Source organism: Trachinotus anak, unplaced genomic scaffold, assembly GCF_046630095.1.
Source record: "Trachinotus anak isolate AG129_WGS33_773 ecotype Australia unplaced genomic scaffold, CSIRO_AGI_Tana_v1 ptg000012l, whole genome shotgun sequence".
NCBI classification, from domain to species: domain Eukaryota; kingdom Metazoa; phylum Chordata; class Actinopteri; order Carangiformes; family Carangidae; genus Trachinotus; species Trachinotus anak.
In genome coordinates, this window is record NW_027273863.1 from 17,754,751 (window position 1) to 17,782,432 (window position 27,682).

General features: G+C 38.5%; 1 protein-coding gene across 1 annotated transcript; it reads left to right on the plus strand.

The window, feature by feature from the left end:
- On the plus strand, nt 1-27,352 carry LOC139628875 (vasoactive intestinal polypeptide receptor 1-like). The gene is made up of 13 exons (XM_071491010.1): nt 1-285; nt 1,036-1,144; nt 12,165-12,272; nt 15,226-15,326; nt 15,744-15,841; nt 16,914-17,046; nt 17,837-17,990; nt 21,726-21,786; nt 22,007-22,076; nt 22,205-22,299; nt 24,905-25,034; nt 25,635-25,676; nt 25,952-27,352. The coding sequence occupies exons 1-13, from the start codon at nt 169-171 to the stop codon at nt 26,096-26,098; spliced, it is 1,365 nt and encodes a 454-aa protein (XP_071347111.1). The 5' UTR covers nt 1-168; the 3' UTR covers nt 26,099-27,352.
- Nucleotides 27,353-27,682: the final 330 nt, after the last annotated feature.

The window sequence follows — 27,682 nt, forward strand, 5'->3', positions numbered from 1 at the left end:
TCCACTCCCGCAAGTTTGCAGTTTACAGCTCTCGGAATGGGGATTCATCTATTTTAGGTTGACAGAGTAGCTACATTTTCATGGTGAGGCTTCAAAGAAGAAATCAATCTTGAAGAGGCGCAGACGAGAGGAACAAACAACACGGATCCGCGCTCGTATCACCATCCGATGTGGGACATAACGAAGGGACATAAGACAATGGAAATGTATTGTAAGAGGCTGCCGGGACGACAGGAGAAATTCATCCTCCTCATCTTTTATCTTCTTCTGTGGCACGGGCCTGTGGTGAGTGGCATGTTGATTCCTTTAAAAGCAGCTCAAAGTGCATCAAAAGTTGCCCCCCTCTTTTCCGCTATTGCAAAAGCCTCTAATTAGGAACCGGTCAACTTAATTACACCCTAATGACATCTTTATTGCAGTGCTATTACCGTTATCATCCCCTGCCCTTCTCTGGCTCTTTGGAGCACACACACTACACTTGGACAGCAAATGCCCTCATTAAGCTGCTGGCGCTAATTAGCGACTGATCAAGCCTCACGACCTGCATCCATCCGTCTGCACCCGTCTATCACTCAGCTGACAGGGGGGGGGGGGGGGGGGTATGGATGAGAAATTAAAAAAATAAAATAAACTAAATGAGGATCCAGATGTTGTCCTGTAGTCTGCAAGACTGGAGCATGAATTTGCAAATCACAGTAATAGGCTACTGCAATTTCTGGCACCAAATGTCAACTTGAGTCAACTTAAAGAGCTTTAATTTGCAGGGAAATTAAAAAACAAACAAAAAAAAAAACCCTTTTTTTTTTTGGTTTTCGACTTCTAAACATTTTATGACTAAAGGGGACAAATGCGACTGAAGGAGTGACTAGAAAAATAAAGTATCTCTCCTAGGATGTTTGCTGCTTTAAATTTGCACCATCGTTGCGCACACTTACGCATCACAAGCTCCTCCAGGCTGCAGGCGAAGAGGAGCATCGGCTTGTGCTCCGTGTGTCTGCGGAGCTGTAGATAACTTGGTTTTCTCGTTACTTCCAGGCTGAAGCAATTCACCCGGACTGCGCCATCATCTCCCAGCACCTGAGGGCTCGGGAGATTTGTAGCCAGACGAGGAGGAGCGAGGCGCAAAACCAGACCGACCACAGCGGTGGGTTCGTGTTTGATGCTGCTGCTGCTGCTGCTGCTGCTTTGTGTTTTCTGCGCTCAAACACACACACACACACACACACACACACACACACACACAAACACACACACACACACACACTTTGAGAGATAACTGTGAAACACTGGCGCACTGCCAGAGGTTTTTAATAGGCAGGAATGTGGATTAATTTTTTTTAAAAAAGGAGTTTTTAGTTGTGGGGTAAAGCAAAAACCAAGAGATGAAACTAAAGCAGGTTCTGAACACAACCATGGAAATGATGGAGCTTAAGCTTTATGCGGTCTAGGACTTTTCGTAAGATTTTTACCGGTTTTGTTTTTGTTTTTTCTTCCGTGTGGAGCTATATTTGCACGATTTTCAGTTTAAGTCATGTGATGACTTCTTGGTGACCCCTCTAATACATACCAGAGCACATGAGGGAGACATAAAGGCCAGAGATGACCCCTCATGTGACTTCAAGTTATGAATGGCTGACAGTGGACAAACTGCAGTCAAGAGTTTTAGGCTGAGTCTTGAATGAAATGTCCAGTTGTCTTTGATGCACTAGATAGCATCAAAAAGGCTTTTTACAATGGTTTAACTGAAAGCTGTATTCACCAAAGAATTTACCTTTAACCCCACATGGCTGACTGGGTGTTCTATAGTCTGTCTTTATACATTTTCTACAGGATGTAACTAAGTACATTTACTCAAGTAGGCTTACTGCACTGAAGTACAATTTTGAGGTAGGGCCTCCTTGTGCTTTTCTTGAATGTTTGAAGGCTTTTGTTACTAGTGTAACTACTGTGTATTTAATAGTAAAATAACAAATAGGACATGGAGACAGAGTAAGATGAACAGCAGCCAAACTGCTTTTATTTCTTCACCACACGTGACCAAAAACACATTTCAACCCCAGCTTATAACTTCCAAGGAACAGACTACCTCAAATATCACAAGAAAGAGCGAACACACAGAGTCTGTTACACTAATACCGTTTCGGATTAAAATTTTACATAAAACATATGATACAGTTATCAAATACGACACCTTTTTAATGATAAATCCTTTTGGCCTGTGACCTCTGATGAAAAAAAGCAGTGTCTGTCCCTTTCAGAGGTCTACGCGCTGTCACCATATTTCTGCGCTAAACTTCTCACATGGATTCATTTAAATAACTGTTTCAAGCCCAAAGAGGTCAAACTCTCCAATATTTCACAAAAAGTAGAGATCAGAGACAAAATGTGCCAAAATTTTGGGAGGAACTTCTAACATTTATCATTTCACAACCTTTTGGATCTATCTTGTGACTCTTTGGAGGGACCCAACCCCTAGTTTGGGAACCACTGAATTAAACTCTAAAATTGGTTCAAAATAACTCCAGCTGAAGCCACAACAGTAAAAATGCTGCTGAAACACTGATGCATCACAACAACAGTAATTTATTATAAGAGTAAATGTAGCTGATAACACTTCTGTACTTTTTGTTTGAGTATGCAAATATCGTTCATCATGATTAGTTGAACTTGATATAATTCAATAATAATATAATTAGTTGTTTGATCAGATAAACTTTACTGATCCCACACAGGGAATTTACACTATCGCAGCAAAAGAGTGCACAGAGCAACAAATGCATATAGATGAGAGAAGTAACCAACAAAACTATTGTACACAGTTTACAATATACATAAATGTGAACTATAAGTGTATTGTTGTAAGATAAATATTGATAACATGATTATCTTGCAAAAGAAAAATACAAAATTTCCCTGAGAGATGGAAGCAAAATGCTTAGTACAGTACATTTACTCAAGTACTGTACCTACGTCTACATTATTAAGGTACTTGTATTTTACTTGAGTATTTTTATTTCATACTTTTTAATATAACCAATACACTTATTTTACAGCTCTGTAGATCATTTAATATTATGATTTTACTAACAAAACACAGAATCACTTTATAAAATATGATGCACTGTTCCAGACCAAAGCAAACAAAACTGTTAAATTAGCTGCTGATTGAACAGCTACGACATTGAAGTACAGCTTTCATGTCAGTGCATAAATAATCACAATAACACAACACTGACAGTCTGTTCCAGATAATGAGTAATTTTGCTTGGATAATAGATTTTGTGGACAGTACTGCTGGGCTTTCACTTGTAACTGAGTATTTTTATAGTTTTATGGCTCCTTTTATTTTGACTTTTTTTTTTTTTTGTTATTGTGATTATACTGATCTTATATCCACACTGACACCTGTTCTTCCTCTTGGTGAGACCTCACCTGCCTGTCCTTCCAATCAGACTTATTCACTTAATTGTATACTAATGAACCTGGCGTCTCCCAGAGGGCCACACTGTGTTTCTCTGCTCTTCGCCTCTTCATCATAAACCGCCCCAGAATAACAACACTCTGGCAACTTCCCTCCGCGAGAGTGATGAACTTTAACATTTCCAGACTAATTTGATCTTAATTACCCCTGATGACTCTGAACGTCAGAGCGACACAACACTATGGTGCAAAGCTGTCATCTGCTGCTCATTACACAGATAAATGTCTGCTGATGAATTTCACTGTCAAAGTGGGTGTGTTAGTACGTCCATCAGTGTGATGCCAACCTTGCAGGTGACATATAATCACGCAGAGTTGGAGAGTCATGCAGAGTATTTCACCTTTGTGAAATAATAACAGTCATCAGATGAATTCAGATATCTATGGTGTCTAGAAGATGAATCCTAATGACTCGGATGATCCCCTGACTTGTTCTCTAATGCCACCATGAGGTTCACATTTGTGTTTTTAAGTGAAATATCTGCCATTAAATTTGGTTCATACTTTCATCATGTCCCCCTCAGGATCAATCGTCTGTGCCATCATTAGGTCAAAATTTTAATTTGTCCAATATTTGGTTTTACGTTTTATATCAAATATCTGCAAAGCTAATGGCAAAGGCCTACTGTATTTGTTAATAACCAAATGTTAGCACGCTGACACGCTAAACTAAAATGGTGAAGATACTAAACATTAAACCTAACTTAACATCAGCATTGAGATTGTGAGTATATTAGCATGCTGATGTTAGCATTTAGCTCAAAGCACCACCTAGTCTATGTACAGCCTTATTTCAATCCCCCTATTTATTATTAATAAGCAGTATAAACATATACATATAACATATATAGTTGTAGGCAGGTACATTTCAAGTGTTTTTCGTTTTTTTTTTTTTTTTTACAGTGTTTTTACAGTGTTTTCAACAATTATAACTTATACAATGAATTTATATTTCAGATTACATCTGTCTTTCATTATAATGCCATTACTGTTATTACACCAGCAATCCAATTATGGATGCCTTAAAGCTGTTGACAACTTGTAAAACTCGTAAAATTTGTAAAAATTGACACATTTTCTCAGCCCTAGTGTGATTATGTATTAATTCTATCATTGAATAGCAGTTAAATTTTATAATGTTTTTGACGTAAATATTGCTGTTTGAATGTTGAAAGTGTGAATGGAGTTTACACAGCTAAACATAAACATCATTTTGTAAGTTGTTTAAAATTATACTTCAAATGCTTTTTGACCCAGGGAAGACAAAGGTTGTGTTGAAGCACTGAGGAATTGTAATTCTTTGGCATAGAAAAACTGTTATGAAGAAACAGTCATATTGAGCCAAAAAAAAGAGATCCTTTCTGGCATTGAAAAACTCTCAGATGTACACAAAACATAAAAAATTTAATCCCATTAAAACATAAGATCCCACTTAGAAAACTGAACACATTCTGCTTAATAAATGATGGCGTCATCCAGTTCCTCCCTCAGCCTCAGCGGTGCTCTGGAAGCACTCACTCGGTATCCAAACTCTTTTCAAACTTCACTGTTAATCCTAAATGAGGTGACATTCAAGTGGCTAGGTGTATAGCTTCCTCAAGAGCTGCCTTTTCATAAACGCCCAAGAATAGAGCCCCGCTCAGTGGGTGACAAAACCTTTTGGTTGATCTGAAAGGAAATGTTTGAAATCAATCAGCCAAAGTTAGACACAGTAGGGAATACAACATTATGGTTTTCCTCACATGATAGGTCACAATTCCCCCTGTGATTCAGCCCAAATACAAAAGATGTATCCCAGTCAAACAGTGTAAGTTTCCATAATTCATGGTTTCCATTGCCCTCACTGTCACTTTTGTTTTGTGGATGAATGAGGACAAATGTTTAACGCAGATCATATAATTGTGTGTCTTTGTTTTGTGCCTCTATTCTCATACTCAGAGTGGAAACTTTTCATAATCAGTTGTCACATCAGTCTTAGTCGTCTGTATGACTCAAATCCAGAGAGCTGAAGTTAAGTATCTGGAGGTGGGAACTCCCTTATGGGAATATTATTCCCCCACTTGACAGACAGTAAACTTTCAGTTGCACTTGGAAGCAATCTAATCTGTAAGAGCAATGTGATAAACAGCTTGAAGCAAATTATATATATATATATATATATATATATAAAATAGAGAGAGGGGGATACAAATATGGCTACATTTTCAGACTGCCTTTAGTAGGTAAAGTAACAGATGTACATGAGTAACAAATAAACAAATATACTGTTTATGTACATGCAAACTGTATGTAATGTATATACATATTTTTGTGAGTGTATACAGTATATTGCTAGTTCTGCTTCACCAAAGTTATTAGTATTCATCCTCTTGGAACCACACCTACACCCCACCCTACACAATTTCATAACATCCCACCCAATAGTTGTTCAGATATTTCAGTCTCGACCAAAGTGGTGAACCAACTGGCCAACAGACCAACAGGCTAACATAATTTATAAGCAAAATTAGCGTTATCATCACATCTTCTCCATTTGCAGCAGAATAGATCCTGAATCAGTATTTTGTTACCATCCAGCTAATCAGGGAAAATATAAAACCTCCCTCAAAATTGTAATATTTCTCATATCAAGTAACAAATTGGCAGAACTGTCTAAAACTAACTGTAGGACTTCAAAACACCCACAACCATTGTTTTCTATGTGAGCCCACATACTGTCATTGTGTCAGTATATGCCATTGTCCTAATTCCTACCATCATTGTGCATCAACTCTCCAGAAAAGCAACAATTTCATCACATTTGCTTACGAGATGTCAGTCTGTGGTGAGCATCCAGTATGTGCTATGGGCGTCAGCTTAAAGCAAATAATTCACCTTAACATTCGACCTTTCCTGTGGAGCTACAACTTTCAAAGGTTGTAAAGTGAATTAATCTGTTTCTTTGTTGCCCTCTACTCCAGCATGATTTAAATCCACCTCAACAACCTGCCAGATAAATCCTACAGAGACATGTGAAGTTCAGTAATTAAATCAGGTCTACCTTCAGCTCTCCTGTCCGTCAGTGCCCATTAATGCTGCAGCAGAGTCTGTGCAAATAACACAGCTGCTTGTTTTTGTTTGTTCCTCCCCACCAAAGTGCCCATAAACGTGCCACCGTCTCTGCTGTGAAAACTGAAATACTATTTGGAAGCTGTTCCCTCTCTGGAATAGATGCCTGTGCTTTTCTGTTAGGATGGCATTAGGATTAGAGCCATCTGTGTAAACCTCCCACATACAATATGCTAAGAAGATGTTTCCCCTCTCACCAAATCTAAAATTTAGAAACCAACATCCGATTCTGGCATTAACCACAGTCAAACAACCACAACATCTGAGAATAAAATCCTTTAATCCCTGATACCAATTACCTCAGTGCAGCTATGCAGTCTGTGTATAAAGATGCTGTAAATCTTCCTTTCCCTCTCTGTTAAAGATAGTTAACTGCAAGCTTATAGCCACATCCTTTATTTTCAACCCAGTACTACACTCAGTTTTAATCATCTTATCCAGAATGGATTTCCAATTGTCACAAGATGCACTTGACAGAGGGAGGTTTGAAAAGCATTGTTTTTTGAGGTGTCATTAATTCTAGCTTAGTGTGGGCTGAAGCCCACAACATAAAGAGTAAACATATCGTTGTAATTTACCAGTTTATTGCAGATATGGACGCACAGAGAGTTTCAAGTTAGCTCGAAAGATGACAGGAATAAACCTTTTTCACTGCAGATATTTTTGCAGGTGTAATTCAGTTCAAGTGTCCCAGTTAGTCAGTGAGTGTTGTCCTGGAACTGATTCACCTAAATGTAATGAAGATATTATTTATGTGATTAATTACACATGTGTTTTTCCTGCTGTAACTTCAGCTGTAAAAATTCTCTCTTATGACACAAGTCTTCCAGGATGTTTTGTGGTTTGCAAATATCTATCTGTAAATACTATATACACTTCAATTTCATGGTACTCTGGGTACCCCCAAAACAAATTATTTCTTTTCTCATATATAATAAAGCATCCGTGTTTTTCTGCCAAAAAAAAAAAAAAAATGGAAAAAGCAGAAATACAATTTGTGAGATTATACTCTTGTGCAGACTGAGACCAAGATGTTCTCCCTTGGCAGGTTTTGGGCAAAAGACTGCTGGTTATTTCACTCAAAACCAGAAGAAGAAATGTTATGGATTCACCAATTAGTCATTAGGATTCAACCTCTGGGCACCAAGAGTATCATGACAATCGATCCAGTTGTTCTGGAGTTATTTCAGTCTGCACCAAAGTGGTGAACTGACAGATTTGACATTGCCATCCACAGAGCATGGTTAAAACAGAGAATATATCCTGTAGCCCATATGAGGACATGGTAAAACACGTGGCAGTAGTGTGTTGGTTGTGTTCTTGAGTAAACTGCTGTGTAAACATTTCATCCACACTTCACAGTGCCACCCTTGAGACAGCAACTCATTTAGCAGACAGTCACTAACTTGACAGACGATATGGACGTGCATTTCAACACAATCCCTCTGCCCCTCCAAGATCCCCGCTTTCAGGACTATGAGTCTGAGTCAGCCTGATGGCGGCGTGAATCATCCGGCTCCCAGGGTCTCCGTGAATAATTGCACACCGCTGCCCTACTACCTCTTCCCAGGGTTACTTTGAAAGTGACATCATTTTCATCAGACCACCTGACTGGATGCAATTGGTTGGTTTTGCTAGATGGGGAAACGCAGGAGCCGTAGTGGATAATGGATTATATATGCTGGATTTGTACAAATGAAATAAGGCACCAAGCGAAAATGGATATTTCACTCAGACAGCTTGCTGCCTGTAAGTCACTGCTCTGTCTTAGGTTAATGTCAGCAGACACAGATGAGATGGCTGACATTACCTGGAGTTCACATCACCAGGCAGAGACTCTCTTTGAGTAATAACTTTTTATTTTAATTCATTTTTTAAAGTCATGTAATTAAAGATAAGCAAATTACATGTATTTGACACTATTAAGGTCCCGTAAACCAAACTGTTATCTTGTATTAACACCTTTTTAGATTTTTGATTTTTACTTTTGTTCAATTAATGGTTTGGTCCTCTTTAAAATGAGCATTACAGCCTCACCGAGCTACTGGCGTGGCTGCTGACTCCTCAGTCTTCAGTCTTGTAATAACAGAAATTACCTCGCAGTACATGAGTCAAAACATATCAATTTTAAATAAATATGAATTTAAATATTATAATAAGGGACTTTATTTGTTTGTCTCTGCTTTTAAATTAGAGAAATGTTAAGGTTATGGGTTCATAAATGTGATGAAACAAACTACAGCCTCGGCACAAAATCCTGCTGAGTGAAAAGTAAGAATCCTAATTTCACACGTAGACAGGCTGTGTTGACGTCTCACTCAGCGATCACTCCCGGCCTTTTTTTTATTATAATTTTTATATTCCTGGAAACTTACACTGCCTGAAGAGTTTCAACATTTTTAGGGAAGAGATTTGTGGTTTAAAATGTATTTGATATTTATTTTGGTCTCTCTGCTACCTTAGGGATAAATGACAAAAAAGAAAAAAGAAAAAAAAAACTCCTTGCTTTGCTTTTTTAAAATTCATCACTTTTGTTGACATTTACCCCAAGTGAATGGAGATGGCTACACATATTTGCAGCACCACACACACCATGTTTATCACTATGATTAATATTCACCAGAGGGGAGTAGTTACGTCCATTCATTCGTTTACTCCTGTCAAAAACCTGTCACCTTATCTCCGGAGACCATGTCAGGGACAGAGAAGAACAACACTGATATGTAAATTAGTTCATTCAATAGCGGTAAATAATCCCAGGTCCATCCAGAATCTGGAAAATGTAAGACAGTAGATGGAAATGCCTGCTGTGTGTGACATGGAGCAAAGGCTTTAACCGTAATCCATTTAAAGAAACAAGACAAGGCAAGTGCAGTTCTGCTGAACTATGGATAAAACCTGTCAGCTGGCTTCATGCACTCATATAGATTTATTAGGTCAGGATTAATAGAAATATCCGCTCTTAGTTACATGACAAGTATGTGACTAGGTATTCAGGTCATCTGTATGTACTGTGGTTTCTGTGGTTAATGTGGATGGTATTTCAGCGCCTGATGTTGGCTGAAATGTTTCTACCTTGTTCTGAATAAATATAAGAGCAGGAAGTATGGGCTGCTGTGAGAAACCCATCATTCAGGACGTTTAGAAATTCATAGAGTCTGTCAGAAATGCTGCCAGATGCTGAGGCATTTGACTGATGAATAAATAGCACATGATCCTCTTTTCCGTAGTGACACATTTAGAGGCACACAATGGTGTTGCTACTATACAGATACTGTAAGAAAAGCAATTGTGCTAGGAGAGGTACTTTCTCACTGCTAATGTCAGCATGCTAACATGCTAACAGCGCTCATAATGACAATGCAACATGTCACACGTCAACAGCTGAGGTTGATGTGATGTCAGTGTGTTAAGTTGTTGGAAGTTGTTTGACAAATATTGATGATGGCGCTGGAAAGTTAAGAGCTCACAAGCTACTACAAATCATCCTGGAGGGAGAACATGAATGTTCCAAGACATTTCACTCAAAACCACAAATGTAAACCTCATGGTGGTGCTAAAGGAAAAGTGAGGGGGCCATCAGAGTCAGAGGGACTTAGGGCTGATTTATGGTCTGTCAGAACTAGTTCTTAAGACATTCAACCACATTGGACATCGGAAGTGTTTGAACCTGTTCCAAATGGCCACTCTTGTAGAGTGGTGGAGTGAAAAGCCAGATATCAAAGAGAAGCGAGGGAAGTGACATTGAAAAACAGGGATAACGCCATTGAAAGTGCCACAAATTGCCATGTAACAAATGAGAAAAATAGATTTGGAGAGGGAAACACAACGCCTGGCTCCTCTCTTAACGCTGCACATCCAGCCAATCGCAGTGTGAAGTGGGTGTGAATTTCAGATTGTTGGTTTTGGAAAGTGGCCGGACACAGATCCTCCTAGTTTGGATAGGGTATACCAGCCATTTAATCCAGTGGGTACCATGAATGTTTGTACAAATTTCATGGCAATCTAATAGTTGTCAAGAGATCTGTGTCACCAAAGTGGGAGACTGAATGACAGACCGACATTGCTATCCACAGCGCCATGCTGCTAACAGAACAACATTTCAGAAAGAAAAAAAATTGGATTCAGAACACAACACTTCTCATTAAGTGTCACCGTCTTGGCCCTGAAGAGCCAACAGAATCAGATGGTGCTTCACTTTTCATGGAGAAATGTGTGTGACAACTTCAGCCCAGCAGACAGAACTCATCAGCTGATGTCAGTGTGATGACAGAGAACTGGCAGACAGCACGAACTCTACACAGATTAAATGTGAAAAGAAGACAAACTGAGGGAATTATGCAAACAGTAAACAGAGTATGTACACGTATGTAATCTTTTATGTGACAACACCTCTGCTACAGCTGCTTTAGAGGGACAGAGCTGTCTGCGGGAAAACAGAAATATCTTCAAAACATAAAGGCCATCAGACAAATGAACTGAGCAACGCACCAAACACTGAGTGATGTGGACACTGAAATGTGACCAGAGTTTCCTGACACATATGTTTGACACTGTGGAAACAATGATTTCTAAAATTATTTATGGCTTTTTTTCCTTTTATTGGAGGACAGTTTAGAGGCAGACAGGAAATAAGGGAAGGATAACACAGGGGTGTGACATGCAACAAAGGTCCCTGCCTCATATAAAGAGAATAATATTGTACTAAACAAATATAGATGCTGTGGGTCCAACTTTGAAGCTTGATTTGTTTTTTTATTCTTCTTCTTATTGTTGCAATATAACAAAAGACATAAGACAGACAACGGTGGATGTGTGAGAAATAATGTTTATATACAGCTAAACTGCAAATACAATTTGTAGGAAATTGCAAGTGCGACCAGATTGTGTTTTCTATTAACATAATGAGGCAAATCGCAGATTGGCTGATACTGAATGTGTCAGTATAATGTTCACAGACAACATATTTGATTTCCATCAAAATATCCCATCTTGCATCACAATATCCGCTTTTATTGACTAGAGCTTTATTTAAACGGTGCTTGATGAAGGTTAGGGAAAGATTGTGGTCTAATCATGGTTTCATACCGAAAAAAATCACTCATCCTAACCACAGATGAGACTCCGGTGTGAACACTGGTCTCTGGTGTGACAATTGTGCACTTTGTACACCTGCCATCCAACCCAACCACCTCATGGTGACTCCACGTGGTACTTCATTCATTCATTCATTCATTCATTCATTCACTAACCACAATCTAGCTTTTCCTACAAAACATATCTGCTTAGTTGTATATAAATGTAAAAAGACTGGGTTGATTATTGTGATCGCCAAATTTACTTGAGCGTTTGAGAGAGTTACTGCACCTATATTCTGTAGGGAGCCAGGTTGTTGTTGTTTTGTTCCATAGAGCTCAATCCCACCCTGAAGCTGGATTTGTGTGCCTGCTCAGATCAAAGAATATATTTGAATTCAGGGTGGAAATTGCTGTGAAATTACTCAAATATTGATGGAAAGGACATTGAGAGACTTAAGTGACTGACAGTCCTGCTCCTCCCTTTGTCTGTGATTGCAGGATGTAAAACAGAGTGGGACGAAATCAGATGCTGGCTGAGAACGGAAGTTGGGCAGGTGGTCAATGTGTCCTGCTCTGACATCTTCCAGCATTTTTCCAGCAATCAAGGTTTGTTTGTTGAGACTGGGGTTGACACGCAACTACAGAAAAGAACATCTAATTCCCAATCATCTAATCAATGCAATAGTTCAAATGCAGAAAGTAATGTATAAGCCCCATTCTGCAGTGGTGCACTGTCGCTCCACTTCTAAGCATAATTATCTGTACTGTAAAGTCTGCAGCACTAATGCAGGCTGCAGTCACTCTGATGAAGGAACACAGTATGAATTATTCATGTATGTTTGTTGGCAAGTATATATATATATATATATATGCTCCGGGAGATTTCTGGCAGAAGAAATGATTTGAAATCTTGTCTGCAGGGTTCATACGTCACAATCTGACATCCTCTAAGGCTGTTTTAGGATTTGTGTTTTCAGAAAGATAGTACTGATGACACCAAGAGAGACATGCTCTCAAGTTATGATAGTGCAGTCATGAAATGAAAAGTGTGATGAGTTTAAGAGTTAATATCCCTCTGAAACAGTTGCTTAGAGCAAACATGAACATTTTGGTGTTTGTTTACTCTTTAACAAATCATTTCATTGTTTAAAGTAATGAAGTGTTATGATTTTTTTTTATCATTTGCATGTATAAATTAGTGTTTATAGGCCAGGTAGTTTTAAATTTTTTAAAATTTGAAAGCTCTGTCTTCCAGTCTGAAGAAATACAGACATTGTAAATAAAAAAAAAATACTGGACTGTTTGTGCTGCATTGCCTTAATAGGATTGTCATTATCTAGGATCATTAAGGGAGAAAAAGGTCAGGATCATTAGGGAATAATGTTCTTTCCTCCTATAGCTTGATGGAAATCCTGGCTCATCATGATCTGAATTGCAGATCACCCAAACTCACCAGAGTCTTATCTTTCAGCAGTGCAGTTGGCAGCATTTGAGCTCTGCTGGTTCCTGTTCGCTCAGCTCAAAGGGAATAGAGGAAACCCACTGCTGTTCATTTCAGTGTTTCTTTGTTCAAAACAAACAGACAACAGTCCAGCTAATGCCTGCTTGTGCTATATGCGGCTGTACACATTTTGACATACAATCCCACAAACACTCCAGTGCATCGAGCGATCCAGCTGACAACCTTCTCCTGACACCTGCTGCTTCCAAATGGACATTAACCAGGGGTAAATGTCAGTAGACTTGAACAAGGACATGAGAGCTTCAAATATTTTCTGACTGAAAGCACTAATGGAGTGAAATGGTCCAAGAGAGGAAATGTCAGTGTAGCGGTCCAAATGTGCTAATATTCAAGTGCGCAGGAAAGACATCTTTCCATAACAATGTGACCACAGTTTATAGTTTAGAAATGGAGAGTGAGTGTGAAACAAAGTGAAAATATAAAAATGAGAAATAACAGTTCAGCACACAAGTATGCAAATACACACACATAAACAGCAGATGCACCAGCATTGACTGTATTGCAGACAATTTAGATTATAGGTCAGACTTTCACAATAAGGCTGTTTGAAGCAATAAGATAGGCTTTCCAAGGCTGCAGGATTTTACGAAAATATGCAAGATTTTAATGTAGTAAATTTAATTATTAAGGCTGTAAACACAGGCTTACATTTTTGCATAGGGTCGCAGGACCAGGATAACTGTGGTGGAGCAAGTATTCATGTCCTGTACTTTAAGCAGCTGAGATCAATGTTTTTATAATGACAATGCATCAAATGACAACGTGAAAACTGCGGGACAATGTGAAAGGGATCGCTTGTAGTGATAAACCTACAGAAAATTCTCACCTGAATCTGCAGTTTCTCTCAGATATTGTGCTTTATAATGAGTTTAGCTGTTTATTGTTTAGTTGTCTGACCCATAACTTAACTGATTTGGTTCACTCCCATTGCTCAGAGAATTAAGCTCGAACAATCCACTGTACACTACCTACCCAGAACCAAACAAGAAACCTACACAGCTAGTGACTAGCTGGTAAACATTTAGCAGCTAAAGAGCCACATATTTCCCTCAGCAGTTGGTAGAGATCAAAGACAAGAGCCACAAAAAGGAGTGTGCACTGGACTTACTTTTATCAGGTGACCAGAAACAAAACTGCAAACAAATTGTAATGTTGGTCTGAATCTACTGAATGTCCTATATACAAAAGTTACAAGATGATGGTAAAGTCAGCACTTTTCACAATTTGTTTCTGCTGCCCCTGAATGCCTCAGAAAATGAAAAATTGCACCTGCTAGATCAATTAAAAAGGTATTAAAAAAATAAAAAAGTAAAGCGAGAATTCAAGTTTTTATGAGCAAATGAGAAACAGACAAATGAAATGTTATGACGACTACTTCAGCTCCTCAAACCAAAGAAACAAGCTACAGCAGATCCGGGAAGTCAGGCTACACGAGGACATGACATGTTGTACTGAGTTAATCCACTGAAAGGCTCATTGACCTTTTCCATGGAACTTTTTCAAGACCCCAGGGCCCTTTAGGACTCAACCTGTGCCTTGAATGAAGGAACCGGGGGTCTACATTTTTTTCCACCTCACCTATTTAACACCAGGATTTTCAGCAGCATTTCACAAGGAGATCAAACATGGACGGATTGAAAAACAAGACAGACATGTCAGTGACCTCCCAACCTTCCTACACAGGAACCAGACTCCCAGGGTCAAAGCAGGAGCAGCATTTGTAGTCATTCTGTGTCTCTTTTTTGTCATTTTGTGTCTTTTTGTCATAATTTTCTCTTTTTGTGGTCATTTCACATTTCTTTGTGGTTGTTTTGCATCTCTCATAGGCTGGTTCAATAATCCTTTAATGCTTTAATCCAGCAGCGGTTTTTTTTAAAATTCAAATTAAGTCCAAGAGAGAATTTTAGCCAAATGTTTAGTTGGCCAGCCAAGCTACAGGATAGTTGCACATTACAATATATGTGCATGAGTAAAAACTGAGGCAGAAATGTACACATGTGAGAAGAAATACCAATCTCCTTGCTGTTTATTCCTCAGGGTATGTTTACAGGAACTGCACTGTTGACGGATGGTCAGAAATGTATCCACCCTATGAGGAGGCCTGTGTTTTCAGTGATGCCAGCGAGTCTGAATCAGAGGTAGCCTATACACACACACACGTTGTTGTAATCATGCCCATCAGTTAAGCTCATTTATATTGTTTCTGCTTCCTCTTCACTCTTCCTTCCTCGCTGCCTCCTTTTCAGTTCAGACCTATTTGTGGGTTTAGTACCAGGATAAAAGACATTAGTGATACTTTTGTTTCAGGAATAAATGTAAACAATTTAGGGGAGGTTACATTTAAATAGCGTGAAGCAAATAAATTGGTTTCCCCACTTCCAAAGCGTTATTATAGTGATTACTTATATACGTTACACACACACACACACACACACACACACTATATAGACATTTGTGTGACATTTATACATTTGACAGCAACACTTACTCAAATTCTGTTTTTCTCTCTCTGCCTTTTTCTTCCCAACGCTCTGTCTCTGCTTCTCTGTCTCCAGACGAATTACCTCTCTATGTTCAGACAGGTTTACACCGTGGGCTATGCCACGTCGCTCATCTCCCTCATTACAGCCATAGTGGTGTTCACAGCCTTCAGGTAAGACCAGAAGAGCACACACTGTCCTAGACACACACTCAGACAGAGGACAATAAAAAGGAAAAAAACAACCAGGATACTCACTCACCCAACATTTGTGCAGTTATGATCCAAAACGTACATGTTTAGAAAGGTGGAAGCTGAGATTTAAACTCAGTCAAAACCTATATGGCTGGACTGTGTATGATCAATGTGAGAAATTGAGGACGTAGTTGTAAACTATTGTGGAACCACTGTATACAACTACTTTCAATGGAAATTAGCCAAAGCCTGCTGGAAACGTTGCTAAATGTTTTTAGATGATGTAATATGCTAATTACATTGTGTCCTATATGCATTGTGCCTAGTGTCAGCTCTTTCAGCCCTTTATCTTTTTGCTTCTCTTTGTGCTCACATGTACAGTATTTTCATACAGCTGAATTCCAACAAAGCTGTTCTCATTTACATGTTTTTCTCTTTCCTTTGTCAGAGAACAGAACTAGCTCAAAACAGTGACTAAAACATGGTCTGTTAGGGCCACATGTTAACTTCCAAAGCTATTTCCAAGCTGCTTCTCTGCTGCTGCTAAAATCCTGATTTTAAAACCACGATGTCATCTGACAAAGACTGCTGTGATATTTACTTGTAAAAATGATCACTCAGAGAGATGAGGCACATCAGAGAAATCATAAGGAGAATTTAATACCACACTGACAGTCACTGCAAATTCAACAGTGTCTGATTTTTTTTTGTTGTTGTTTGTTTGCAAATTTGTTCATGTGTTGTGTTTTTGTGGCTTTGAATATTAGGCTTACTGCCCTGTTTTAGATTGCTTTAAGTTCCTTTTTCTTCCTTTTAAAGACTTCATTGTGAAAAATGTCCCAGGAGGGCCCAATTGTGTTAATGTGAACCAAATACTGGCAAAATTTATCATGTATGTTTACAGTTGTAAGAGCTCAGTATCATGCTATCACATTAGTTTTTGTATTTGAGGAGCTCATTGACCTTAATTTATATGCACAGTGGAAGTGTTGCTGGTATCGATGTGTTCACTGCCAGTGAGTCTCCTTTCCCTCTGTTTCCCTCTTTTCAGAAAGTTCCGCTGCACCAGGAACTACATCCACATCAACCTGTTCTCCTCCTTCGTCCTGAGAGCCAGCGCTGTTTTCATTAAAGACACAGTGCTGTTTGCCGATGAGACGTTGGATCACTGCTCCATGTCCACGGTGAGCGTCGAACTAGATGATGATGTTTCCATCATAAAGCAGATTCCCACATCTGCTGTGTGATTGAGTTAACAATGGAAATAGACAGGAACGAGGTGAAGACACGTGGCAAACTGATGAATGGCTACATGTCATTGTCTGCAAAATCATGTAATTAGTCGACAAGATTAATCAATGTTTTGAGCAATGACATAGTTTAAACACATTTCACAAAGTAGCCCATATCCCTTATCATAAGAACTGGACATATTTGACTTGTTAGGTCTTTGATAGGAGTGTTTGATTTGAGTTTTACCAAACCTGTTATAATGACATGACAGATGAGATTATATTCAGCTGTAATTTATTTACTTTTAGTTTTTTTTTTTTTACAGCATAAAGTTATGTTATTTTATATCATCAAAGTATCAATTTTCTGCTTTTGTCTTGCTGAACACACATTTTTGTTACAGCATGTACAATGACTAAATGACCTAAAATACAAAGTTTAAGTGATATTAGTCTATTCATAACAGAATGGATTCTGGAAATGATGTGTTAGATGTAGTGTATGATTAGAGGACATAATTAATGCCTTTGAATTTAATAGGATCAAACCTACTTTCATCTCTAGCTCTCATCTTCCTCTTTGACACAAGAGAAAAAGTTGCTTAATGAGTCATCTGGACCTGCCAGCTGTACTGCCTCCACCCAGACTGTGTATTAGACCAATGATAAGTAATGGCACACACCCAGAAGTCACTATGCCTGATGTACTAGTAACTTAGTTTTTGTTTTGTGTTCTCTCTAGACAGCGTGCAAGTCAGCCGTGGCTTTCTTCCAGTTCAGCATCCTGGCCAATTACTTCTGGTTGCTGGTGGAGGGCATGTACCTGCAGACCCTCCTCGCCCTGACCTTCGTCTCCCAGAGGAAATACTTCTGGTGGTACATCCTGATTGGATGGGGTGAGGGAAGGGATGACTGAAGGGGTTGTCTGCAGCTGGCAAGCCCATGACAGACTAATGCTCAAGTGCTGGTTGGATATATACACACAAAATATTCAAAGCTGTCACTTGTGAAATACCAAATTTACATGTGGAGATTGTGTCTATTGCTAATTTAAAGGGAATCATGAAGTTCACAAATAAAAAATACCTGTGGAACAGGAGACATTAAACACCCAGTAGCCTCTATTTCTGGAGGCCAAGCATTCAGTTGTGGATCTTTCTTTCATTTGCATCAATAAGATTAATCTGGGAACCAGATGACATAACATTAACAAGCACTATACAGTTTTTTATTAAACAGTTAAAATTGATGCAACAGAACCAGAGATTTTTATTCCACACATTCTTTGTCCTTGTCAAAACCTTGTGCCTACATTACCCACAATGCAACTTGACTGCCAGTTTGAGATTCAGGTGTATTATGTTGGTAACTGCTATTGTAGCTTGATGCTGACTCACTTCAGTGGAGTTCCCCTTTCACACTAGTTTTAAATTATATTCTTATCCCAGATTGGAGTTACAGTGATGGCCATTTTCCAAAGTAAATAATGTGCACACCAACATCCAAGTCATAATAATGAGTGGGCAAGAACATTTTTATCTTATTTGATTCTCTGGTAAATGTCATCAAACGGAAACATAATATGACCATGCCTTTTGCCCTTTGCTGAAAGATTCTTCCTGTTTTTTGGTCAGTGCTGCTGAGTTGTTCTTTTTTCACTTTGCGTCACTATTACGTGAGCATATTGTCGGCTAGTTAAGTGGTGACAGCACACTCTTCCTAATAAATACAATAAAACATGATATAATATAACACAATCCAATCAGCAAATTCTATAATAGACACTTGAGCTATCAGAGAGGTATCGATTCAGCTGGTAATTTTTGAACCTGCTGTTTGTGGTGTTATATCACAGTATAAAATTGAATGACACTGTAAAGTGTTCCCATAATATTGTCCACCTCTTGTTAATATGCACTGTATTCATATGTAGGTTGGAGAGCTATTTAATTCAGTCCCAAAAATGTGGCGTTGTTTTATTTACACAGTCGACTGCCTCAGCTGCACTTGTGCTTGTTTCCTCGGCTCTCTCTCTGTTTTCTCTGGTGTCTTTTGTTTCCCTGAGCTTTCTACGGATGTTTTATACGCTTCCTCTTTGTGTCATCCTGTGTTGCTCAGTCAGCTGATTTATACTGTCTTCCTATTCCCATTCCATTGTCTTTACTGTTTTCCTGTTTCAGCCTGTACTCATGAGTGCTGCTAATGAACTCACTTCTTTCTGTGCCATTTGGGTTTAGTTATCAAAATTTTACAGTACAATTCAGACACGATAGAGGCCTAGAAGAAGTTCTGTTAACTTCAGCAGTGAGGGTGAGAAGCAATGGCATAACTGCTGTGATGTTGTAGAGACAGAAGCTGCATTTTTCAAGAGAGATCTCTTAGTTTCTAAACGTTTTAGCGAATAGCTCTGACAGAACATGAAGTTGACAAAACTACTATAAAAAGTCTCTGCAAGTAGAGGTCATGCTGGACTTATTATACTCCAGTTTACTTACTGTTAAGAGTCGATACGACTTCATAATGCTCAGGCAATGCTGCATTCTCAAAGGCAGAAACATTTCTAATGAGGAGATATATTTAACGTATGGCAGGATGTGTTGAAGAGTGACAGCAGGACGGCAGCTCAAATCACCTGGTGTCCATCTGAGCAGACCCAGGGGGCTACAGGCCGTGGTTGTGTCAGTTGGCAGCAGTCTCATTAAGAAATAGCTTCAAGCTTTCAAAGTTTTGTAAATTTTTAGTGCAGTGAATGGACTAGAGACACTTGTTTGACTTACTTGGACGTATTACAGAGAGACAGCAAACTGAGGGTCATGCAGAGGACAATGTTGGAGCTGGCAACTGCAGACTTTTGAGGGCCGTGTTTGTAATATACACCCTATCCTGCTTTGACAGGAGGGAGGGAAGTAAAGTGTTACGCCTCTGTTTATAAATCACTGCAGATAAATAGAGTCTGAGAGCAGATTCTGTTTTAATAGGCCTAAAAAAAATTGAATGTGCTGTAGTTTCGGTCTGAGAATTTTCATCATTCATCATTAATTAGATGATAAATCCTTATGACTTTGGTGATCAGATGACTTCTTGTATCGCCATGTTTAAGTAAAAATTTCAATTTGTCCAGTGATTTGCTTTATGACAAAATACCTGATTATAGCAAATGTTAGCATGCTAATGTGCTAAACTAAGAAGGGGATCATGTTAAACATTACCTACACATCATAAGTTAAACATTAGCATGTTAACACTGTCATTGTGAGTATGTTAGCATGCTAACTTTAGCGTTTGGCTTAAAGTACAAATTTGTCTAAGTGCTGCATCAGTGAGCTACTAAACCAGACTAGACCAAAGACCACTTAACCATTAAAATAAAACTCAGACCACCTAAGTCCCCAAACATCCCCAAAACAAATAGGGCCTACAACTTATATATATATATATATATATATATATATATATATATATATATATATATATATATATATATATATATATATATATATATATATATATATATATATAGTATTGCATGTAAATTGTATACTGTTGTGTCCATTATGTCTGAGATTTCATTTGATTTTCTGTTGGTCTTGGTCTTAAGCCACCGGTCCATGATCTTGTCCGTTGTTTGTGTTTGATAGTTAATAGGAGGCTGATAACTGGTGAAATTTAGTACAATCTCAGGGCAGGTTAACCTTAGGATTCATCCGCATTTCCTTACAAATGTCATGCTGTAGACTGGCAAAGCTACGCAAGTAGGCTGTGTCGTGTAACAGTTGGCAACACTGCTGTACGTCCAGCAACACTGCAAAACAGCCAATTCAAATAATGAGCTTTGAATTTACATATGAGTTAACATTGAAATCAACACATATACACGACTCGCTCACTGGCGTTGTGGTCACTCACAGAAAGTTTGAGAAACACTACATTTAAAACATGATATCTGGACCACTCTTTGAGAAACGCTGCTCTGGACTCTTGTTTCTTCAGTCTTGATTTCACGCTGGGTAAAGGTAACACTTGTACCACCTAATGAAGAAGTACAAAAACAAATGGATTCATTTCTACCAAATATCATATGAGACCTTTACTTTTTGTTAAAAATAATACTGTAGTTTCAAATGGCACCAGTAATGCCAAATCTACAGTGCACATAAAATACATTTCCAATTGTTAAAATAGTTATATTAATATATTCTCTATTCAGCCATATGAACAAACAAAACACATTCAAACCTGATACAAAAATAAAGCTATGCACTTGTTGCAGAGGAAAATCTGAAAATATCTCTGTGCTGAGTATCTGTGTTATGACAACGTGACAAGGTACCTGGGGTGTATGTTTGTGTATATACATATATTAGTGCTCATTCAGTAGTGTCTCTTTTCCGGTTTGTACAATGCTGCTCTCTCTCCTGTCTCCTTTTTATCCTGTGTCTGTTTCTGTTTTTTTGGAATGGAGACGCAAGTGCGACACAGATAAATAGATTCACAGCATAAAACACGTTGTTTTCTATACCTAACAGTGTTTTCATAAAAAGTGCACTGAACATGAGTAGGGGCCTGATAATTGTCCAGAATTATTTTACTTGACAGAGCATGAATAATTAATCTCTCCTCTTACGTTGCAGGGCTCCCATCAACAGTTCTCATACTTTGGGTGTTGACCAGATTCTTCTATGATGACAGAGGGTATGATATATTACATTATGTGCAGCAAAGCAACCTCAGTTTTCATGCAGTTAAATTCCATATGATATGATATGATATGATATGATGCGATGCTGTAGCATCTTGTTCTACTGCATGTTAAACAGAAGTATCAATAGTAGTAATTTTTTCAGTGTTTGTACTTTGATGTGATTGCAATGCAATTTATGTCTAATTACATTTTATTTGGCTTCATTTGTAGTTGTTGGGACGACACAGACAAAGTTGAAATTTGGTGGATTATTAAAGGACCAATAACAGCCTCACTGCTGGTGAGTGGACACCTATGAAACAGTAACTATAGTTCTAGCTTATCTGTTTGCATCAAAATGTTTTGAATTATCTTTCTGTGCTTTATCATGTCTTTAATTGTGCATATGTGGGCATTTATCTCTGCCAGGTCAACATAGTCATCTTCATCAACGTGATCCGGATTCTGGTTCAAAAGCTGAAATCATCAGCCATGACTGGGAACAGCGACACTGGGCATTTTATGTGAGTCACAACAAACTGAGCTCGATACTGATGTTGCCCCTCACTCAGCATTATTTCAAGTTCAGCCAGAGTTGCCTCTGTGAAGGAACTGATCATTTGCAACAAATGGCTTTACGTTAGAGATGGAGGACAAATCTTAAGCTCTGAAAGAACTTGAGCAGCAACAATGATTTTGCCGGGAGAACTAATCCCCTCTTAACAAAGACTCATGAATATTATATCTCAGTTAAGTCAGCCATACCAAAAACTTCAACACAACAGGAGGTAAGAAGAGTTTGCCAGTGGTGACTGCAGTAACCCACAGCGTTAACATGCAACCATCAGCAGAGCAACTGTGTGAAAAGTGTCGGGTTATATAGACGGCCTACACCTGAAAACGAGCCGGCAGCCAAACACCTGGTGACTGGATAATTGTGAGGGACAAACGAAGCAGGTGATGCCGATCAGGTAATCCAGGCCCAACTTCACTGCTCTGCCTAAACTAACAAAATGCTCCATATGTGATCTTCAGTTTCCATCCAGGTCTCTGAATTCCAACAAAATCCCTCCAATATTTAAACAGGAAAGAACCAAGAGACTTTAAAATGTGGCCTATTAATTATTAAGAATAAATAATTCAAAAGAAATATTATCTTTCTATACTTAAGAATTATATCATAGTGTGTAATCTCATTGCATACTCACACTTACCGATAAATCTCAGCACATTACAGTCATGTTGGTTATATTTAGATTAAAAAAAATTTTAATCTGTAAATCCATTCATTTTAACTGTGAAATACACTGTGACCAAAAGCAAAAGGTCAAACTTTATATTGCACAGCAAAAATGAAAGGGAATGGAGTGGAAAGCCGCCCTCACATGATGATACAATCTCAAACCTTTTCAAGATTGCAGTGGAGTTATGATTGTGCGCCTACCTGCCTCTTCCTTTGATGTCACCTCACTATTTCTTTTGTAAAAGAAATACTAAAACCAACTTCACACACAGACATCCACAGCTGTCTGCAAGCTAAGGTAAAGTTTGTTGGGTAAAGGCCAGAAGATCAGGAATTAATTTGACCCTTTGACCTCTTAGAAGATAACTACACTAGATTCAGAGAAGACAAACACCGGATACGTTTTTACACAATACTGAAGTGCAAGAAGGTCAAAACACATCAAATATGCACAGGCCCCATGCAATAATTACATGGTAAAGCCAAGCATTCTCTTAGAGACATTCATCAAGGAAAATGACTGGTGCTTGCGGTGGATGTGGACAGAGGAGCTTCTTCTAAATTATGCAGCAGTTGTTCGGTTTTGAGATAAAACTGCTGAGTGAGAAATGAATGTGTCAGAAATGGATGTCAGTTTCTTTTAAGAGTTTACTGTGAAGAGGGATAGAGAAGTTATCTGATGACACCTCTTGACAAAATGAGAAAAAGTGCTACCTATGTAAATCTGCTATGGAGAGCCCAGAAATCCTGCTTCACCTGAATGAAGTCTACCTTCCTTTTTGTGGCGTGGTGCAAATTCCAGCTCAGCTGAATTCATTTAAAATGAGGGAACATAAAAATAGCAGCTGATTCCAGAAATAGATGTCTCCTCCACCACTGTGCGACAGGATTGTTCCACCAGTTCAATGAGTGTTTCACACTTTCAAAAGCTTCCTCTGTGTCTTATACACTTCAATCTGATGCAGACAGATCTGTGGTGCTAACACAAAAGCTCAAATCCCAGGTGTGACAAAAGACAAGCAATATCCTATTATAGGCTTTAAAATAAGTCTTGTTTTATTTATTTATTTATATTATTACTATTATTTCCATCTTTAATCTTTGAGCAGCTATGGCTGTGACATTATCCAAGCGATTATTTTGGTTATTTTGAACTATATTATCATGTCCTTGTAAGTGTAACAACTTGTCTGATAGGCTTTTAATCTGAAATAATCATCAGAGAACAAAAGAAAATGATCAGACATCTCTGTCAGGGGTTAGATTAACTGCTGTTCATTGATCTTTGATAGACTGTTCTGAATTGCTTTTAATTTATACAGATGTGTTCCTAGCTTGTTCAAAATCGCAGCGACTCAAAAGGAGAAACATGAGAAGAGGAAGATTAAGAGAGTAAATGAGGATACTTACCTCAGGTTTTTGTGGATGAAGCAGAGGTGGGGTTGCTCTTTCCAAACCACACGACTTGTGACAAATTGGTGCAACATCATAATGTCACCAAAAATTAAATGGCAACATTTACATAATATTTAGACATGACTGATCTGATATGAACCAAGCTTTGAGCACAGTGCATCTGGGTTTTGTATTTTGACGTGACCGCTGATTGGCCTGATGACGTCGCTGTTTTAAATGTCAGCGTGATGAAGATTTGACGCCAACAGTTCGGCCTCGATGAGTTGGACTTGGAGGAATGATGCATTCTGCTGAGTTTTGCTTTGCGTCTGGCATTTAAAACTTTATATCTAACTCTGATCAGACTAACACGGATTGGGCTCAGTAATTAAAGGCAAAGGTTTCAAACTTTCAAAAGCTTTTACATCATTATGTGGACTTAGGTCTAATCTTTCTTCTTTCTTTCATTCTTCTGCTTTTGCCTCCCACAGGAGGCTGGCTAAATCCACCCTGTTCCTCATTCCTCTGTTTGGGATGCATTACACTGTATTTGCCTTCCTGCCTGAGAACACTGGGGTAGCAGCCAGACTCTACATCGAGCTGGGACTGGGCTCTTTTCAGGTATAAATAAAGTCCAGATACACAAACTCTGTTAAGAAAGTTGGATGCTCTCAAGACAGGCATTTTTCACAGCAGACATTTTGACTTCATAATAGGAGAAGCATGTGTTACTAATGACATTAACAATGGCTTTGTTCTGTTCAGGTGTGATGGTGAGCCAGCATGCGCTGTGTTTTATGGTCTGCAACTTAAACCTTAAAAAGAATTTGGAAAAACTCTTTTGTCTAGAGATATTTATGTATGTAAGACTTGCTGAAATTTGTAAAAGGGAAAGTTTTGTAGGGAAAGGTCAATGCATTTTCACAAAATGGGCTATTCTGTGTTGATTGGCAAATCTGCATGACAGCTAGAAATAAGAAATACCATATAGAACTGCAACTTATCCTACAACTTAAAGGATAATGTAGGTCATTTGTCCTGACCCTCAGATATGACCCATAGAAAAATCTGAGATTGATAAAAAAAAAAAAGAAGATGAACATACAAAAATAACTCAGTAATAATTCAATTGAATCTGAGAAATAAACACCCAAGAGCTGCTTTGTTACCAAATTAATTTATATGATTTTAAAACAGTTACCGCTGTCTCTTGTGTTGCAGGGATTTGTGGTGGCACTCCTTTACTGTTTCATGAATGGAGAGGTAGGTGAATGTTTCTGATACAAACATCAAACAAACATTTCTCATAGACAGCTGCTCTGGAAAAAGAAATACTCTTATTAGTTGAGTTCATTTTTGGTGGAGAAAACAATTTTTTTGCACCCTGTGTGCATGGTGGTTGAATGGCAGCGGAAATAAATTGCAGCGACTCATTTATTCATCCCTGTTCAGGTCTAAACCAGGAGTACTGTTTCTGCCTTCTGTAAAGCGAGAAATATATCTAAACCTTGTCTGGCATTTCATACGTTCGTCTCCAGGTCCAGACAGAGCTACGGAGGTGGCTGTGGAAGTGTCACAATCAAAATCATCTCACCCCAGCCAAAAGGAGTATCACTCAGATCACAATCCGAGCCCGTGGGGGGCTTAGGCGGCCTCAATCCAGCGGCAACATCTCTTCAGTATGATTTCAGATACTATCCATGAGAAAAAAAGAAGCTGTTGTGAAAATGTTGAGGAAAAAAAAAAAAACCAAACAAACAGCAGAGGCAGGCTTCAAAGTTGAACATGCTGATGACATTAATTCAACAACCCCTCTGTGAGAACACAACATTACAACGAACACTGCTGACTGAAGAAATGTGTCGAGATGGATTCTATCAGTGTCCACAATAGCTGCCGCTAGAAGGATGTTACAACACAGTGTGCGCTCTCTCATATCATCAACCAACAACAAAAAAATCCCCCCCTAAAAACAGAACGCCGCTGTTTGATTTGTAAGGCTGTCATGGTGACACTGTGGAGAGACGAGACCAGAGTGGAAACAGAGCTGGCCCTGTAGGAGGACGATTTCACACGGTTGTCTTTACAGCTTGGACATCATAGGTACAAAAAATTAACACACGTTAAGGGTTTATATCGAGACAGCTGTGGAAACAATGCACGAATGAGCTTGGAGAAATTGTGTGAAACGAGCCTGACTTGTCTAAATATAACAACAACAGTTACATTACTTTAGTGCAGGCTGGAAATGTGTGTAGGATTGATCTTTACTGAATGAGATAATTGAGTCTTGAGCAGCAATTAATCTGCTGCCTGGAAAGAAATTTTTCTCACACGAAGATCCATACGAACCCATGCGAGTGTATTCAAGGTTGTGAGAGTGTGTTTGTGTGGGAGAGAGAAGTTGCCATTTATTGGTACATTGTGTCTTAAAAGAAAAGTGTCTTATCTTAAGGAGTTGTCTGCTTTGATGAGCCATCTTTGAAACACAGCATTTGTGAATATTTATGAGCTTGTTTTCTCCTTGTTTTTGTTTTTTATGCTGTTGCCAGATGTGATAAACCTATTTTGTTGTGTTTGTTGCACTAGAAGTGACACCACACTGATAAGAAACAGGGTGCCAGGCAGTTACATGTTAAAATGGCATCCCAATGGTACTGTTTAAATAGAGTCAGCATTTCAAGTGGCACAGTGACACCTTTCTAATGTGTTTATATAACTGTTTAATGTTTAAAGTTCTTGATTTAAGACACATTTGTGTTGCCCGCATTTGATGACAGTCCAAATTTATATCAAAAAAAGACAATGTTTGTCTTATAATTCAAGTTCTATGAACACAGACAGTGTTTTTAACAGGGGTATTAGTGTCCTATAACAATCTGGCTCAAACTGTGTGGCGTGGTGTAAAGTATTGTCAAAATAAATGTCTTTAGATTTGACTATTGTGGTGGAATCGCCAGAAGACCTATTTGTTGTTTATAGGGATGCACTGGACCAGAATCACTGCTGATACTGACTAATTACATGGCCTGACCACACACAGTTTTATAGTTTTCTGCTGTGCTCTGTTCATGTGGATGTAAAGCTACTGCTGATACTACACCACTTCATGACTTCACAACACAAATTCATAAACGGTCTAAACCTTATAAATAAAATTTCAACAAACCAACAAACAGAATATTGGAAACATCTCCACCTACAGTTAGGAAATAATGTGTAGTTACATCCTTACATAACCTTACACTGAAGAATCATCCCATTTAGTA